The 18,777-nt window shown below is 42.2% G+C and overlaps 1 protein-coding gene and 1 long non-coding RNA gene across 3 annotated transcripts in view; one reads left to right on the top strand and one right to left on the bottom strand.

Moving 5' to 3' along the window:
• Positions 1-18,777, bottom strand: part of KIAA2012 (KIAA2012 ortholog) — a 102,746-nt gene that overhangs the window by 46,561 nt on the left and 37,408 nt on the right. Inside the window, exons 12-13 of the mRNA XM_057304074.1 lie at positions 11,895-11,963; positions 4,091-4,167 (exon numbers count right to left, since the gene is read on the bottom strand). Of these exons, the coding sequence (XP_057160057.1) occupies positions 4,091-4,167; positions 11,895-11,963 (146 nt within the window). The remainder of the gene's footprint in view (positions 1-4,090; positions 4,168-11,894; positions 11,964-18,777) is intronic.
• LOC130542035 (uncharacterized) overlaps positions 2,009-18,777 on the top strand; it is a 51,279-nt gene continuing 34,510 nt past the window's right edge. The window contains exons 1-2 of one of the 2 annotated variants that reach the window (XR_008956264.1): positions 2,009-2,139; positions 2,343-2,406. This is a non-coding gene — a long non-coding RNA (uncharacterized LOC130542035). Of the gene's footprint in view, positions 2,407-18,777 lie in introns of both variants that reach the window. The other variant, XR_008956265.1, reaches the window with a different exon arrangement.

The raw sequence follows: 18,777 nt of genomic DNA, 5'->3' as shown, positions 1-18,777 counted from the left end.
TTCTCCACTTGATTCATTTTCCCTTCTTACAGGGAGAATTTTGGAAAAAGAAAAAAAAAAAGAAAGAAAGAAAGAAAGAAAGAAAGAAAGAAAGAAAGAAAGAAAGAAAAGCAGTGAAAAACAAGAAGACAAACTAAAACCAAAACCTCAAGTCAACACAGCCCTAATTTCAAATCAGCATGACTGCACTGTTTTGCATGCATAATTTGCAGGTCTTTTCCTCATAGATACATTTATTATGTTTTTACATGGCTGCAGTTCTAGTTAACATCACTTTGATTTCCATTTTTAAAATGTAATTGGTAGTTCTCAACTGGGAGTGATTTTTCCCCTCAGGGGACATTTGGCAAGGTCTGGAGACTTTTGTGTGTGTGTGTGTGTGTGTGTGTGTGTGTGTGTGTGTCACAACTGGGGGGCTGTGCTACTGTCATCTACTGGGTAAAGGCTAGGGACGCCGCTCAACATCCTGCAGCACACGGAGAGCTCCCCACGACAAAGACTATCTGGCACAAAATGTTGATGGTGTGGAGGCTGAGAAACTATGGGCATTAAATCACAGTTTCTAGTAGGAACAAGCATCATTTTTTAATGAATGAATTAACCCTCTCACTGAGAGGGATATGTCATAATTAAGGTGATCATTTCTCTGATGTTGGACTATTAGGCTGTTTCCAATTTTTCCTTATTATAGATAATGCCGCAGTGGACATCTTCGCTCACTTTTTTCAGCTGAATTATTTTCTTACAATAAATTCCTAGGAGTCAGAAATACTGAACAAATGAGTAGCAATATTTTTTCATGCTTCACAAGTTATATTGTCATTTTGCTTTACAACTGGATTAAACCAAATTACAACCTACCAGAAGTGTATATAACTGTACCAGTTTCACCAAAACACGGCAGTACTGGGTGTTACCATTAAAAAAAAAAAGTGAGAGGAGGTATACATCTCAAATATAAAATGATGCCTTCAGTTTGCCTCAATCTGCATTCAAATTGCCCCTCAGGATAAATATTTTTCCATCCTTGTTTTCTATTGCTATTATTTTTTATATAAATTGTTTGTCTTTTACTTATTTTTCCTAACTGGTTCTCACTGTTTTTCCTTTAAAATTGTATGTACTCTTTATCGAGCATAGATAGCAATGCTGTCATAGTTAACCCTATTTTTTTAAAACTTTTTTTTTTTAACTTTTGCTTTTTCTGCTCCCACATCATAGATATGTTAACGTTTCCTGCTGGAATTTTCATTTACAATTTTAATACTCTTTTTAGGTGCTGGTCACCTCACCCAACCTGCAGCCTCTGCACGGAGAGGCCCTGGGGAAGAGGAGAAGCTTCTCTAGCGATTGATGTCAGCCACCGAGGTTAAGAGCAGTCCTTGGTCGCTGACGGTACGCGGGAACTAATTTCTCTTAATCAAATGAAAGGCCCGAGGAGGACCCACAAGGCAGAAAGGAAACTATCTGTGAAGGAGAATACCAAATTCTGTGAGGAGTTTGAAGGACCTGCATTAAAAAAAGGGCATCCTACCTTTAGGACTTCAGAACTGGCAAAGCTCCATATGCAGCTATTAATATGCAAAAAATGCCTTCATAAATACTTGATTCTGTTCACAGTGGGGAGGCAGTTCATTTGAAAGAGGAAATGGGAGCTTGTCTCCTTTTTCTTTTTTCACTGCTCTTTTCATCTGCACATTTTGCCCTTGTAGTTTCTTCCCCCTCTTTCGGCGACTTAACCCCCTCCTTCAACTCCCAGGAAGTTGTCGAAGTCGTGGCTACTCCCATTTCTATTTGCGGATTTGCCTCGAGGCCCTGATCCTCGGCCAGGTGTAGAGGGGGCGCCTCAGGAGCCAGTCGCCGGGTTTGGCACCGGCGTTGGGGTTGGGGGGAGAGGCTGGAGCTGGGTCCTTCCGGCTCTCTTCCGCCGCGCCGGCCGCCGGCGAGGAGACGCGCCGCCGCCGTTTCAAATCCAGCCGCTAGGGGGCACCCGGAGGCAGTCTCCGGCTCCCGGGGGCCCGATCCTCGAGCCCGGTCACGTCTGGCTTTCTCTCTCTCCCCCGTCAGAAATTGTTTTCCAAGTCCACGTCTGTAACTTCTCGTGAAAGCACGGTGACGCCCAAATATTCCACCTTTGGGGTGTGTGTGTGTTTTGTTTTTTGTCTTTCCTGGCAGCTAGCGCAATGATAAAAAGTAAAAGTTGTTTATGTGACCGAACTCCTAATATGGTCATACACCCCCGTGAGGGGAGGGAGAGGGTGGGTTAATGAGGAATTAATGGAAAGGAAAGAAAAGTAGAAAGTGCTGATGCTGATAAAGATAAATTTTGTGTGCTACCCTAGCCTGCTTCAGAGTGGGAAGGCAACCCTGCAAGGAATCCGCGGGATTTGCCAGCGGCCCATCAAGGTACGTAACTGAAATCTGCTGGGCAGAAATTTGTTTCTAAATCCTTTCCAGATGCTTTATAGTAAACATGAAATTAGTCATTTACATGGAGTAGGTTGAGGAAGTAGTTAAAATTGAAGTCAGTGATTAATCTAATAAAGGGCCATTGGCCTCAAGAAGTAAGGGGTGGGGGCGGCATGGGAGCCATCTCCCCTTCCTTAGCCCTACCCCCATTTTCTCTGTGTTTAGGGCCTGGTGGGGCTCCCTAGCCGTTTCCTCAAATGGCTTTCCTTTGAGGGGCTACTTCTAAAGGGAGTAAGAGTTCTGTGACTTGAACAAACCCACCGGTTCTGTGGGGAGCAACGGCCCTGCTTTCACGACGGAGGCACATGGAGCTCTCAGAGTTAGCTGGTTGGCTGCAGCTTCACAGGGGAAACCCAGGATTAGAGTTTAAGACCCTCGGTCTGTGTTCCTCTTTCTGACTGCAAGGTTAATAATTCAGTCTAGGGCTTAATCTGACGTGACTGAGCCACTCTTTTATTGCAGGTGATACTAGGTCTCCTGAAATACAGCTGCGGGAGCTGTGTGAATTTGGAGTGTGTTTAGGGTATGTGAGGCATCCTCAAGGCCTTTGGAATTGTGAACTTCTCAAAATATAGCATAGTTATATTTTCCTTAGTCACAGACTCTCTTAAAAAAGAAAACCTCCTAGATCCCTTATAAAGGCTGTCTTCAAAGCAGGCATGTAAAAAAAAAGAAAAGAAAAGAAAGAAAGAAAGAAATGCAAACGTTGGTTCAGTGGTTCCTCAGAAGCGGGAAGGGTCAGCTCAGCTGTGTTTTACCTCAGCGGAGGCCTGACCCAGGCCTGGGGTTCTACCAGTGAGAGTTCAGGTCCTTCTTCAGAACCCAGCTAGGCACACACATGAAAACAAAACTATTTTTATTATTATTGTTTTTTAATGAATGTGAGGGAAGAGGAGAAAGCCAGGCTGTGGCAGGAAGTCGGAAATAAGGGAGAAATAGAGATCATGCCCCCCTCTCCCTGCCCAGGCTGCAGCACAGCAGGGAGAGACCTGAGAGTGCCCTGGAGCTGTGCTGCTTGTGCCTCGGGTTCTCTGAGACCCTGGGCACAGTTCTAGGAATTCCCCCTGAGTTGTCTCTCTAGAATGAGTTTGAAGACAGTCCCAGCCTCAAAGCTTCAAATGAAGGAACAAACTTACAAATATTTGTGAATGTACATCCTTGAAATACAAATAGATATTTCTGACCCATCCAAAGGAAGTATTTTTCTCCTTTCTTCACAGTATCCTTACATTTTTTTTCTTTTGATTGCTGCTTTTTTTCTCCCCATTAGGGATGAGAAATGGACGGAAAAAAATGGGCCCTTTAGCACAAAGTCTTAGTGCTTAACTGCCTTGATGGATGATATCTTTCTGTGTTTCCTTGTTGCCTTTTTGACTTTGCAGAAGTCAGAGAAAGGCCACTTCAACTCATTCAGGCACATAAGAGCCACACAGAATAGTCCAAGTTGAGTTAAGACATTCCAAGGAACCTGTGTGATTTTATAATCCACTTGTCTCATTTTATTGAGGCAGATGAGGCCCAGAGAGGTGAAGAATCTCACCCAGCGTCACACAGCAAGCCGGTACAAGAACCCAAAAGTCCTGCCTCCCAGTCTCATGCTCATTCAGAGTCAATACTGTACCTGCTTCTCTGGCTTTTGGGTCAAAGGTGAGGTTTCATTAAGATTCATGAGAAGATAGGTTCTGGATTCAGTGTTTGCTATGGTGAAAATCAGAGAAAAGGATCAAAGTTGTCAGATCTAGATCTCATTAATTTTTATATATACTATATACATACACACCTATGGCTTTCGTATTTACTCACCAAACAACACCTGTACCCTCTAGAAGCACCGTCTACATAGCATGTTAAATATATTGTTGAGAACTTATACTCAGATTTCTATTTTTCTTATTTTGGTTGCTCTTTCAAAGAACAAAAGGAAATTCTTTGTGCTACTAAAATTCAGATAAAGCTGAAATTAAAAAGGAAATATTGATGGAGAAAAATCTGCTGATACTGTTGAATATAAATTTTGTATGATCGTACTTCACAGAAGTAGGAATATGCTTCTGCAACCTTCCAGATAGAGAGATCAGAGATTTCCCTTTTCCCTTATAATGTGGAAGGGCAACAGGAGAAGTGGAAACATAAGGCAAACAAAGGCGAAGGCCGAGGTAGGTTGGCGAGAGGGGACTAAGGGAAACCAAGAGCTTGCCACAAAGCAGCTGCCACGCAGACACTGATGTGGTGTTAATCTGCATGATTTTCCTCCATGGTCACAGGATCACTGCTCTCCACAGGTGTGGAAGCTGAGGCTTGAAAGGTAAACTAACCGACCTGAGGTGGTACAACTAGTGAGGTTTTCAGGAACGATTTTGAGCCCAAGACTCAAACCCCGTGCTGCAAAAGGATAGGATTTATTTTGTTTTTCTTTTTATCCCCAAGAAAGTGAATTTAATGTTTATGAAGGAATGTTTATTTGAGGAACAGATTTAGCTAAGCACATGGCTCCACTGACAAGGGTTTTAGTCAGTCTCTAGTGTGGGTTGAGTATCCAACAAAAAGTTATTTCTATGCTTGCTACTTTTAAGAGCCCATGGCATCTTTGTCTCTTTGACCCGAAGCTTCTACTCATTCCTTGTGGGCTGACCTTTCCTTTTCTGTTGTTTCTCAGCTGTCCTGTTCTTCTTGTTTGAAAATGGCTTTAGGACAGATTCAAAACATTTCTTTTTTAAAACATCTGGGGAAACTGAGGCCCAGAGTGGTTTCATAAGTTTGGCTTAAGGCTTCCTTGAAATAGTGTGAGACCAGAACCTGAACCCAAATCTTAGTATCTAATACTTTTCCCTCTACATCGCACTCCCTCCGTTAGTCTCACTTGAGCTTGCCACATCACAGCTGCTTGGCCATGATCCATCCTCTGGACAAATCTAGCCCAGCAGAATTGTGTTGAGATGAGGTTCACTTCACTGTGGCTTGGAAGGAACTTTGGGTCTCTTAGAAATGAAACTTATAAATTCTAATACATAAAGAAAGTTCTTGCAACACCAGGAGAATGAATCAGTCAGCCAGAGTTCAAGAAATGTAAACACAGTTTTAGATAGGAGACTAAAAAAATCGCTCAGGACTTCTCCATCTCTTGGGTCAAGACCTTGGTAATTTACTGAGGTCCATGCTGTCAAGGAGGAGACACAATTCAAACTACATTCCTGGGAGATAAAGCAACGGGGGTGGTAAGGCTTCCTCTCCGAACAATGTGGCAGGATCTACCCTTGTTATTAAGCTGAAGAAACTGACTAACCCATCACCCAGTGCAGGCAACTGGCTGTGAACACAGGCCTGGCTCTTTCTCATCATTCTGAGCTAGTGTGTACATTCACAGGCTACAGACTGCGCAACTTCCAGGCCTGCTTGAAACTGGGAGCTTAGAGTCTTTCTGTGATGAACATTTCTGCCACTAAAGAGATAAACAGAAAACGCATTCTTTCTCTGGCTGCCCACCATCAGGCCAGAGCCGATTTGCAAATGCTAGCATTAATCTAACCACAGGCTTTTAGCAAGGAGATAGCATTCCCACTAGATAATCAAGCTGTTTCAGAGATGACCCTTACGAGATGGGGTCTCATCCCAAACTCTTCCGCCTTCTTCAAATCATGGGATCCTTCATAAAACACTCAAAAGCAGGAAAGAGCATCTGATTCTAGCATGGAATAGGTTGCCTTAAAATTTCCTTCTATTTAAACCTATGTTGACAATGTTCATTATTTTGATAAAAATGATTGTTTCAGAATACTTATTTCCCTTGGTATGGAATGCTCTAGTGGGCCTCATCTGATATAAGAATAGAGACCAAACCAAAAAGTCATCTTATCAGGCAGGCTGGGCCACCTGGATCTTTCATGGTTGTATGTCAGGGCTTGGGAAAGAACATCAGACCCATAGGCTCCAAAGTGACCAAACATTCTGTGGTTACTAGGGCAGTAGCTTTTGGAGGTGCTAGCAGGAGCCTCTTTAAATGTTTAAGGCCTTTTCCCACGTATGTCATTTCTGAGACATGATTACTCTTTAATCCCTAGTATGCACTCATGACACTTCCCCCATAATTTGCAGTGGGTCCTCATTGGAGAGGGGCCATATCCACTGCCAAACAGATCTCAGAAAGCACTCTTGCCTTCTCACAGTTTTTCAAATGGACCTACTGACCGTAGCAGAAGCCAATGGGAGGAGTCCTAAAAGTCAGCCTTTGTACCTTCATGGTTTTGTATTTGTGGTCAAAAATGGAAAATGCAAAGGCAAATTCCAGATTAATTTAAAAAAATCTTCCCAGTATAAACTAAACCATAAAAGGAAGATAATTCTGGTCCCTTTACATAGCCCTGCTGACCTTTTCTTAAGAATGATATCTAAAAATACTTTATTTTATATGATATGACTCAAGATGCCTATGACCTAGGGAGTGTTTGACGTGTTATAATAAATTTTGATCTGTTTGTTTAATGCAGGAAACCAAGACCCAAGATGGCCTTTTGGTATTGTCATTATCAAATTCTTGGGATAAGATATAAGACCTTGTTTATGCTACACATTTTTACTTTAAATCTTGGATGAAGAGGAGGGTGAGATGGGCATATTAAACAGTTACTCAAGACCTGAGAAAATCTCCAAGCTAAAGATATACCCCAGGGAGCTCTATTAGAGGAGCCAAATAGACTCCTGTAGAAGATAGAAGTTGGTCTGAATTTAAATATGGAAATGCCTACTAAATACAAAGGCAATATTTTTCTTCCAAGTTAGAATAACAGTTCTTTTACTTACTTATGTCTTCTTAGACCAAGTCTAGCTCAGTCTCAAGGGTTTGGCCTTGGCTTTGGGAACACCAACTTCTCTTAAAAGTTCATAAATTATTTTTTATGGAGAGGTCCAAAGGTACATGGCAGTTTACCAAACCCAAATTGGAAGGCAAGCTAGATGATGGAATTTAAATTCAAGTTGTGTGGCAACAAAATATCAACCAAATGAGAAACCCTCCAGTCAAAGATACATCATAGGATTAATAAGGACACCTGTGGTGGAAGACTGTGAGGAAGAAAGGAATTAATAAGAAAGGCTGAAGGTGGAGCTACAAAGCAGCCAACCGATTCAATTCATGTGGTGATCTTAATTCTACAGAAGATACTGTTCTTGGTCACTCACTCTCAAATAAGTATAGACATCTGGTCTCCTAGCCTTCAGGCTTACCCCCTTCAATCCATTTTTCACATAGTTGGAAGAGTCATTTCTCTAAAATAAAAATCTGGTTACATCCATTCCTGCATCAATAGGACCTCGCAATCTTTGGGATAAATTTCTTAGTTGCTACAATGGTTTTTCATGATCTGGCTCCTGACCACTCCACTTGCTAACTGCATTTCTCCCCACTCCCTTCTCTACCTGTGTCTGGTTGCCAGTCATTAGAAGCCACTTACATTTCTCCTGTGTCACCGTGTTCTCAAACCTTAATGTAGTCCCTTTCCCTGGAGCATCCTTTCCTCTTCTCCACTTGGCTAGTTCCTACATATATCCTTAGAAAGTCAGCTTAAGTGTTCTCTCATTCCAAAAGCCTTCTCAAGCTCTAGGCTGAGTTAGTCTGCACTCATTCATAGCTGTCACCATACTCCATTACTGTGGACAACACTAAGGCATGGACTTTGTCTTTCCACTGTATTCATGTGCCTACCACAGTATATGGCATTAGTTGATGCTCAGTTAGTGTTTGTTGAATGAGTAAATGAATAAGCAATCCTATGTGGTTTGTAAAACAGACTCATTAATTCTTTCTACTGGGCATGTTCCAATGCTTGTGTCTTCATTATTTTTCAAATAAGGAATTGTGGAGAATTAAGACAACAGTAAATGAAAATCCATAGGCCACAGGAAGATGTGTGAAAGAAGCAAGGGAGAAGCTAGGAGGAAAAAAAAAAATCCTAAAGAAAAGCCTCATGCTTCTTTATGGCACAAATGTCAGAGGGGTGATGAAACAGAAAAGAGTATTTATGGATTACTAGTTAATGTAAGTTATAATTTTTGATCATTCTGACAGAAGAAAAAAATAATATTCTAAACTTTATTATAGGCTGAGAAATAACTGATAATACACTCACACACTCATACACACATACACATCTTAAAATCCGTACCAGCCTTAAAATGGATTGTGCTAAGCACGACTTCACTCCTGGAACAAGGCCCTGATCCCTTGTTCATATTATAACTAAGTGAACAGCAGATTCTAGCTACTTAAAAGGGACACATTCTGAGAATTTCAAGAATCCTTAGATTTGTGAATATCTCTAGGGTATATCATATCCCCAGTAAAAAGAGGGGTAGTTCTTCAAGCTCCTAATGAGTCTATAAAGGGTTAGGGTGATTTATTTATTTTTTTGACAGAGAATCCTCAAAATGTTAGACCACATCACTTTCTCTTACTTTTATCACCAGTCCCAGTAGCTGGCCTTCTATTTAGGTCCATTAAACAATATTTGTATAGAAAGAATCAGTGTTCTTCTTTTTGAAAAATAACTTCACAAGAGTAATTGCATGTGTTATAATAAATATAGATCACAACGTGCAATGTGAGTGCTCAGAGGTGGGCTATGTGCACTCACTAGCTTAGTGATAATCTTCTGTTTTCCAGCCTCATAATGTCTTTGATTTGACTTCATGCCTCTGTAAGATGACATATGGTATGTATCCCTGATTTGTGAAGTCATTTGCAAATAGGTGAAACTGACCTGCAAGTCCACAAATACCCAAAGTCTACCATTTATATAATTCTTTGGAATCCTATCATTTTTTCCCCTGAAAATATTCATTAAAACCAAATGACCAAAAAGAAAACAAAAAGTTGTGAAAGATCTATAGGTGATTCCAACTAATAGATGTCTTAAATTGCTCTTTGAACTCAATGCCAGGGAGTATCAAGTATTTTCAGAGTAGTGTTAAATCCATTTTCTTAAAAACAAATGGGAATGTTAAGCACAATGAGATGTAAGAATTTTTTGTTAAGGTCATTGAGCAAATAAAAGGAACAAATATGTTTCCTACATCTAAGCTTAAAAGAGGTGCCCTAAGCTTATATGGGCAGTCCCATTGGAATGGGGAATTGTTATTTAATAGGTATAGCATTTCAGTTTTGCAAGAAAAGAGTTCAGGAGATTGGTTGCACGACAATGTGAATCTACTTAACAGTATTGATGGTACACTTAAAAATAGTTAAGTTGCAAATTTTATGTTATATATATTTTACCACAATTTTTAAAAATGACAAGATTAGGAGGAGATGGGGAATTGTACTCTGGCAGAGGCAACAGTATGTTCAAAAGCTTGGAAATAAGAAAGAGATTTGCATTCGCCTAAGGTCTTCAGTTACTAGGAGTACAGATAAGAATAAAAGTTTCTTTCCTTTTCCTTTTCAGCTTGCCCTTGGGCAATTCTAAAAGTTTGTCTTTGGCACTCTACCATTTCCCTTTCTGTACTTTTCTTCTTCTTCCTTCTCCATATAGCTAAAGTCCTTCTGTTCATCCAAGCCCTCCAGGGCAATCCACCAGTCAGGCATGTTTCAATTCTTGCAATTCTCTTTACCCTCAAATTACCCACCTCTCTTTCTACCCCTGTCAGAATTTTTAGTCCCTCAGAGCAGCTGTTCTCAGCTAGGTTGCAAGAGGACAGCCATCTGGTCATGTAATTTTTTTTTTTTTTTTTTACTAAAGTGTGAATGACTATTAGCTTGTCAGAAGTATCAACCTTTTAAGAGAATACTTTTGAATTCAAAGTGAATCTATTAATAAGGTTTTAGAATGAAGTGAAATTACAACATTTTTGGCCATATTAGGAAGAATGTTTTTGGTCTGGAGAGCTACCCTATAAATGACCTATTTTCCTAGAAAATCTGTCTCAAGAGTTTAGCTTCTCCCAAACTGTTCCTACTTTTTTTCGGCTCCTTTCCTTCTCCCCATGTCTATAAAAGTTACAAATCATTTTCAGTGTTACCCAGAAAGGGTTTCTGATGCCAAGTAAGGGGAATTGCAGGGAGAAAAGGGTATGCAACAGAAGCCATTTATTTGTGTAGGTCATAAAGTCAGGAACTTCCTAAAGTCTCCGTTTTGTCAGATGACAATATGCCTGTTTAGATTGACCTCACTGCTAACTATGTATTGTGGTAAAAATGAAGGGCTCTGGGGTTCAAATCACAACTTCTCCATTTAGCTGTGTAGCCTTGGGCAAGTCACTTAACCTCTCTGAGCCACATTGTATTAGATGAAAAATGAGGATAATGATAGAATTTATCACATATCATTGCTGTGAGGATGAAGTGAAATAATGAATGTAAAGCACTCAGCACAATGTTTGGCATATCAAAGATAGATAACAGTGGTAGCTATCATCTCCATCATCATTACCATCCCTCACTAGCAGGCTCCTATTAAGAGCTGCTCTGGCCCAGTTCCAACCACCAAGTGAGAATCAACAGAACGGACACTGAAACTTCCCACCATGGTCAGGATGTCCATCCAAGGAGAATGGCAGGAGGGGTGATGCAGAATGCCAGGCTCTCAAGTACTTCTCTGCTTACAGATTTTGAGATTGGCAAGCGTATGATTGTGCCTTTTCTCCTTCTGGTTTTGTAGTCTCTGGCAAAAACAATTCCCTCCCCTGAGCTCTGGCTCCAGCACTCCATCTGGGGCATTGCTTCCTGTCACGATAGCGGGTCCCTCATTCAGGATTCATTGCTGCCTGCCCCAAAACAAGCAGTGAGGAAGACCACACACATTTCTCTATTAATCAAAGGCTATTTTTAGGAGAGAGAGAAGGTCTCTACATAATCATCCTTTCCCCCGGGCCTGAGGCAGAAGCAGCAGTGGTGGGTAGGTAGGGGATGAGCCGCAAAGTCAACCTACGCTCCTAGTTTTTGCTTCTTTCTACATGGGGGAATGAAGTATGAAAGGAAGAGTGGAAGATGTAGAACTGGCCTTAGTCCTCCGTTTAGAATACATGCCTGTGAGGCTTTTCCAGAGAGTTTCCTCATTTGTGGTTGTGCAGGCGGAGCTGGGCACTAGGAGCTGTGTCCACCTCATTATGCTGAAAACTGTGCAGCATATGACCTGCAGAAGCCACAGGACATCCCTGCAGATTTTCCTTCCCGGGCTAGTGAAGCACAAGCACTTGGTCCAGCTTCTCTTCTCCCGGGGTATTTACACTCAGAGCACAGCACACAGGACTGTCCATGAGTAACTCACGAGGATACCACATCTCTCAGACTCTCCAAGAAGTGAATCCTCTTTCCTCCTTAGTGCTCTATTTGGGGAGAGATTTTGTGTTTCTGGAGGTCCCTGTATGAAATAATGTGTATGCAAATCATGATATAAAGGAGAAGTAGAGGTGACTTTTTTAGAGGAAAAGCTTACCATTTAGGGGATGTTGAATACTAGACCGCTCCTTTTCATGGCTGGTATTTGAATTGACAGATTCATAGGCTGAAAAACAATAAGGGTTTTACCTGTGAGTGTGAAGAAGTCTTGAAAAAAGCTATTTTTCTTATCTCAAGACAAGGGAAAACCAAGTGGAGGCTTTGATGCTGAAGCCTCATAATAAATTGAATGGTTTTTAAAAAAATTCGTTGATGCTATCACAGAGAGAAGATTGATCTGGGATTTTAAAAGCACTGAAGAAAATAATACTTTTATTTAAGATGTTTAAGGGTGAAATCCTGTAGGGACTGTGATGCTGAAATTCTGAGAGGAGAACTTTGACAGAGCAAGAGCATGAAACAGTTAATGCCTGACACATGCTGTGAGGAGATGCCCAGATTTGAACAGCAGATGTGCTGTGGGGCCCCAGTGCATGCAGCAATGGGGGGATGACAGACAAGTGTGAGGAGTCCCAGCCTGCAGCTGTAGCGCAAATATGAGGGTTGGACCAGGGGAGACAGGAGGGAGTCTAGCCCATCTGATTCCTGCCAAGAAGACAGACAGGCTTCTGCACAGCCCCGATTTTTTTTTTTTTTCAATCTCTTAAAGTTACCTTGGGTGAGAATTATTCTCCTGGCTGTCCTTGTCAGTCAAAATAAAAACTAGTTAAAACAATGCTGTTTTAATGAATGAGGAGAATTTACATCATGGGCCAGAGAAAGACAATGAAGCGGAGGTGATAATAGATAGCAAAGAGGTCAGCTGAGTAGATCTAAGATGGAAGAACACTTTTTAATGGGAAATTTGGGGTGTGTGTTGGGGGGGGTGAGGTGGGTGTGTTAGATATTGAGGAGATAGCAATAGGAAGGGAAAAGTCAGGGGGAATCACAGAAAATTCAACCTGGAAAAGGTTTTGAAATCTTCTAACTGCCCTCTCCTCCATACATACATGTATGGATGTATTTGTGCTTCCTTGTCTCATTACGGATAATAAATATACTAGAGAGGTTGCCGAAAAAGAATGTTTGTTTTTATTGATTTGCTAAACTGTGGTGGGCTTGGAAGAGCCTGTTCCTTGGTGTTTTTCTACCTCAGAGTGCACACAGAGCCGCATGCACAACATAACTGAGGCTGAGCAGGGCAACTTGGGATTCTAAGAACCAACACTGGAGAGAGGAAAAGCCATAATTAGTGTTAATTGTTGACCCTACGGTTCAAGAATAGATGCTCTGGAGAATGGGAAATGAGAACAAACATTAATTATTGAGTAAGGACCTTGGAGACAGACACTCAGGATTAAAAGGAGAGAGATAAATTGCATAATGAATGTTAATTTTCCCTTAAAGAATTGAGTGGTTGGTGGTTGGAAAGGAAAAAGAGGCTAAAACAATCATGAAAGAGAAACCTCAATGTGTGTCAGGATAAGAGGGTACAGGAGGGTACACACACTTGCCATCACTGCTTACCGCCTTGCCCTTTGCCTTACAGCTCCCAAGAAATTTGCTCTCAGGGTTTTCCTTAGGACTCTTACTGTTTACCACAGTTGTCTGTTAGGAAGCTCCACCACTTCCCCAAGGACACAGAAGCCACACAACAGGAACACCGCACACTGACACGCTGAGAGGTGTGCGATACTGGAATTCATTTCTTATGCGTGTTAGTGGGAGTTTGACTTAAAATGAGGGAGGTGGCTGAAACTGAATGCCTCTCAGGGGAAGGCTGTGGCCCTGTGTCTGCTGCTGTGGGGGTGACAGGATCCAGTGCCTTAACTGTTGCTTTTTCTTAAATATAAGACATCACACACACACACACACACACACACACACGCGCGCGCGCGCGCGCGCGCACACATAGCCCCCAAAGAAACCCTCTTCACTGAGAGTGAAAACAGAAAAAAGTAATTTGAGTGGAAAATTGGAGATGAGAATTGTAGCCAGTTTTGAAAAGAGACTCCATTATCAGGCTTGTCACTGGCTGCTGGGATTCAGAGAGCTAGTCGCATCCTCACAGTGAGGCAGCATCTCCTACATCTGCACACGGCCTTCTGTTCAGGCCCTCATCAGCTGTTGCCTGGATGGCTCTGCAGTTGCCTGGATGCTCAGCCTTTTCTCTTGCCTGTTCCTTCATGCTGGCACACGCGCTGGGTTACATGACATCCCTCCTCAAACATCTGTGATTCCTTGTTGCCTAGAAAGCAGCATCTCAGCTTTTTCCTGGAACACAAGGCCTTCTCTGGTCTGGCCCTGGCCTGACTTGCAGCCCCATTTCCTCCTGGGAAGCCCCTCACAGTCCATTCACATGGACTGCTCATCATCTCCCACACATATTCTATTTTTCTGTCTCTCTTTGTTTTGGTGCATGCTGGTCCCTCAGTTGGTCATGTCTTTCTCTCTTCTCTGTTTATCCACTAGTTTCTTAAAGGTCAGTGCAAATGGGATTTCTCTGCAAAAATCCTTCCCAGTCTCCTAGGTTAGAATTAATGGCTTCTTCCTTGAACACCCTTGAATCGTGTTGGTTAGGCCTGTAATGCAGCACTCCTTCCATTCTGCTTTGTGGTGGAGTCAATTGCTTGTGAGTCTGTCCTCACCTGGTCTGTGAGGCCCTGCAGGGCAGTAGCCACAGGTGCTGAGCCTCGGAAGTGGGATGAGAAGAGCACAGGCTCTGGGATAGGTGGGGCTGGGAATGAATAAGCTCGCTGCTTATGAAGTAAAATCAACATGCACAAGGGAGTTAGGCTCCTGTGTTTCAGTTTCTTCACCTATGATATGTGAATGAAAATACTCACTTCATGGGATTATTGGGCTGATGGAACGAGATGACCTAGGTGGCACAGTGCCTGAGAGTGTTCGCTCTCAGTATCAACATCCTTCTCTGTCCCTTGCGTATTGTAGGTGTTCGGTACATTTTACTGAAGGAGTCAAGCACACACGTAACGGGTCTTCTCTTTTAGGTGCAATAATATTTTATATCAGAATTTTATTTAATACTTTACAAGATGTACTGTAAGTATAATCTGTATTTTTTTTAAAGATTTATTTATTTATTTGAGAGAGAGAGAGAATGTGCATGTATGGGGTGGGGAGGGACAGAGGGAGAGAGTCTTCAGGCAGACTCCCCTCTGAGCGCAGAGCCACATGGCGCTCCATCTTGTGACCCTGAGATCAGGACCTGAGCCAAAACCAAGTGTCGGAAGCTCAACCCACTGAGCCACCCAGGCTCCCCAAGTATAATCTGGTTTGACTGTTTTTTCTTTTTAAAGATTTTATTTGTCAGGGAGAGAGAGAGAGAGCACAAGCAGGGGGAGCGGCAGGCAGAGGGAGAAGCAGGTTCCCTGCTGAGCAGGGAGCCTGCTGCGGGGCTCCATCCCAGGACCCTGGGATCACGAACTGAGCTGAAGGCAGATGCTTAATTGGCTGAGCCACCCAGGCATCCCGAATCTGGTTTGATTGTTATAAAGTGTAAACTAGGATGAGAGATATTATTATATTTGCATTATTTCAGTTAAGGAACATGACAACTGCTATACAAAAAGTTTCCGAAAGGTAAACACTTATTTCTCTTTTGAGTAAGAGTTGAGAGGTAGGTGGGCAGACCAGGGGGGCATTGCTCTGTGAAGTTGTCTGAACACTGATGTTTCCTATATCTTATGGCTCCATTATCCCATAGAATATTGCTCTCTTCCACATGGTTGAAGCTATTTCACCACCTCAGCCAAGTTCAAGTGGAAAGAGGACCTCCTTTGGTAGAGAGGAAGGGCAGCAGTGTCCTTTTAAGAAAATGACCTGAAAGTTGCAACATTACTTCTATTCACATTTCATTAGCCACAACTTAGTCACATGGCCATGTTTGGTTGCAAAGAGAGACTGGGAAACATAATTTCTGGCCAGCAGCTATATATTCAACTAAACTTAGGTGCTACTAATAAAAGGAATAATGAAAGAATGGATGTTGGGGAACAATTAGAGTCTCTGCTACTCACAGTTTCAATCCTTATTTATGGGCTGTGTTCCAGAAGTGCACACGCTATTTTCTGGGATATTTAGAAGTAGATAAAGGGGATCTACCCGTAGGAATTTCAAATCTTGGAGAGGAAAGAAGAAAAAAAAGTAAAAAAAATAAAGGAAGTAAAGGAGTGCCTGGTGAAAGGCCCAAACAGTAAGAATTAGTAGAACCTAAGAAATAGCCATCAGTGTGGGCTGAGGTGTTACAATGAAGGTAGGAATTCAGTTAGTCCTTGAAGCCTGGAAACTTGGACAAGACTAGAGGCAAGTATGATTTAGTGGGAAGAACTTTGACCTAAGTTGAGGCAGAAAAATCTGGATTTGAGCCTTAGATTTGCCACATTGAAGCTGTGTGACTTTGAGCAAATCACCATACTTCTCTGGGCCTCAGTGTCCTTACCTACAAAATGAGAGACTTTTCAAACTGTGATCTCATAGCTCCAGTGGCTCTGTGTAGGCCCCCTACCCAGGAGTCATCTTAGGAGGGGAAGAATTAGTTGGAGTGTGGTGAAGTTGGGGGGAGACAGACCAAGCCCACTTCAACCAGACAACTCTGCTGTTATTCCTTTTTTCTACTAGTGTCCTCAGCAAGTCTATTTGGTAAGCACTTCTGCTTAAACGATGATGAAGGCAATGCCTGCATTCCCGCTCGAACCTAAGGCTCTCTGAAATGGAACAAACGTAAGGGAGGTAGAATTCATAGTTTCCCAGACCTTGTAAAAAATGTAAGTGCCATCATATGCAAAAAATAAAGAGGAACTAAATATTCTTCAACACTTCATACTGATTTTTTTCTTAAAAATCAAAGAATTGCTAGCAGATTCAGAGAGAACTATTATTTTTGACATTTTTCTTCTTTGGGAGGCATAAAGCGGTGATGACACATTTTCAGCCAAATGTGAGGTAGGGGAGTCTTTGTGCTTATAGGAATCATGAGAGGTTTTTGTCAAAGGAAAGGAGGCTCCCTAATGTTTTTTAGTGGCTCTCTGCTGGTGGCTATCTGAACACCTTCCGGTATGGGCTGCTGGGGCTTTGCTGGCCTCACTGTAGTGAGGGAAAGAACCCTACTTCTCTATGAAGTCCGGGAACAAGAACAGCTATCACAGCCTGCCCTGTGGTGTATGTGACAGACCCAAATTAGCCCCATGCTGAGCTTCATGGGAATCTCCCATAATTTCTGTAAGGAGAGCATGTTGGTCAGGGCTTAGTGGAGAACGGAAACCACCAGCTATTTCAAAAAGGAACGGAGTTACTCTACAGAACCTGGTGCTTATAAAGTTTCTGGAGCATCCACCTCTTGACACACTCAGTCTTCATGAGCTCGCTTGCCAGTGTTAGCAGCCCAGAGCCTCTGCCTAGCTTCTGCCCTCTGTTGTCTCGTGCAAGTGCGGCTCTTTGGCAGAACCCAAATTTGTATGCAGCCTCCTAATGGCAAAGGTTATCTGGAAAGTGTTTTTAGCCTTCTAGACTCTGCAATACAGGAAGTATCCAGTCACGTTTTCCTTTCTTTCAATTGACCCAAGATCCCTAAAACTGTCAACATGATTTCTTATGGGTTATTAACAAACACTGATTGGGCAAAAGGGCCTTTGGGCACACTGGCTTCTTCTTACCTTCCTCTGCTTCTCACTCAGAGATGGATGGATTGTGGACCCTATGAATCAGAAGTGATGTTTGGAAAATGAATGTAAGAACAGTCATGAGTTATTGAATGGCTGAAATCCTGGTTCAGGATTCAGACAGCAGAGCTGCCCCACCAAGAGTCTCCTTGGGAAAAGGGCACATTTAGTAACACACAGCATTAGAGCTGGAAGATACCATAGAAACATCAGTTTAGCATTTTCCAAGGTACGTTCCAAAAAAGATTTAGATCCACATGATGCTTTGCTGAAAACAATAAAGAACTAAGTGGTCAATAAGTTTGGGCAATGAGGCATAGCCTCATCTGAAAGAGCAGGAATTCACATTAGCGTATTAGAGTCCTTGTGAAATCCTGCAGTAAGGGATCTGCTTGGCTTTGGCCGACTGGTTTCAACACCTGTTTGACCTCAGAACCTTTTGGTTTTTTATGTAATGCCTGTTAACCTTGTGAAGAACTGGAGTTCTATGGGACATATGCTGGGAGGATTGGATCTAATTCCAACTCCTCTTTCCCCGTATGAGGAAGCTGAAGTCCACAGCAGTGAAATTACTTGCCCGTGATCACAGAAATCACAGGTGGCAGAGCTGAGAATAACCTCAAGATTTTGGACATTTAGGCTGGAGTTCTTTCTTTTTATCCTTCACACTATTTTGTCTAAAGGACTTTTCCTCCTTTAAATCTCCAAATATCTTCTTTAAGGCAACTGTTGCTAAGAGAAAGACTACTCATGGAAAATCATATTCTTTTACCCATGGTTGCTGCCACCAGCATTATCACAGATGTCAAATGGGGAAAACAAAGAGAAAGTGAATGATTTAGTATATGTTTGCCTCCAAATAATCAGTGTTTTGAAACCACCTGGGATATTCTTAGACCCTTCATCTTTCTGTTTACCAAATTGCGGAGCTCCAGGAAGTGACACGAAGGATATGATCTATTACCGAAACTAATTACCCCCAAATCTAGTGACCTTAGAACAATAAACCTTTATTATATCTCACACAGTTTCTGTGGGAATCTGGGAGTGGCTTTAGTGTGTGATTCTGCTGCAGAGTTTCTCGTGAAGTGCAGTCACAATGGCAGGCAGGACGCAGTCATCTGAAGATTTCACTGGGGCTGGAGCATCTCCTCTCGAGATGGCTCACCCATAAACCTGGAGAGTTAATTCTAGCTGCTGGCAGGAGGTGTTACTTCCTTGCCATATGGACCTCTCCACAAGGCTGCTTGAGTGGCCTCA

The sequence above is a fragment of the Ursus arctos genome, unplaced genomic scaffold, assembly GCF_023065955.2.
Source record: "Ursus arctos isolate Adak ecotype North America unplaced genomic scaffold, UrsArc2.0 scaffold_1, whole genome shotgun sequence".
Classification (NCBI taxonomy): Eukaryota; Metazoa; Chordata; class Mammalia; order Carnivora; family Ursidae; genus Ursus; species Ursus arctos.
Note: the sequence above shows the minus strand (reverse complement) of the source record. Positions and strands in the feature narration are given on the sequence as shown.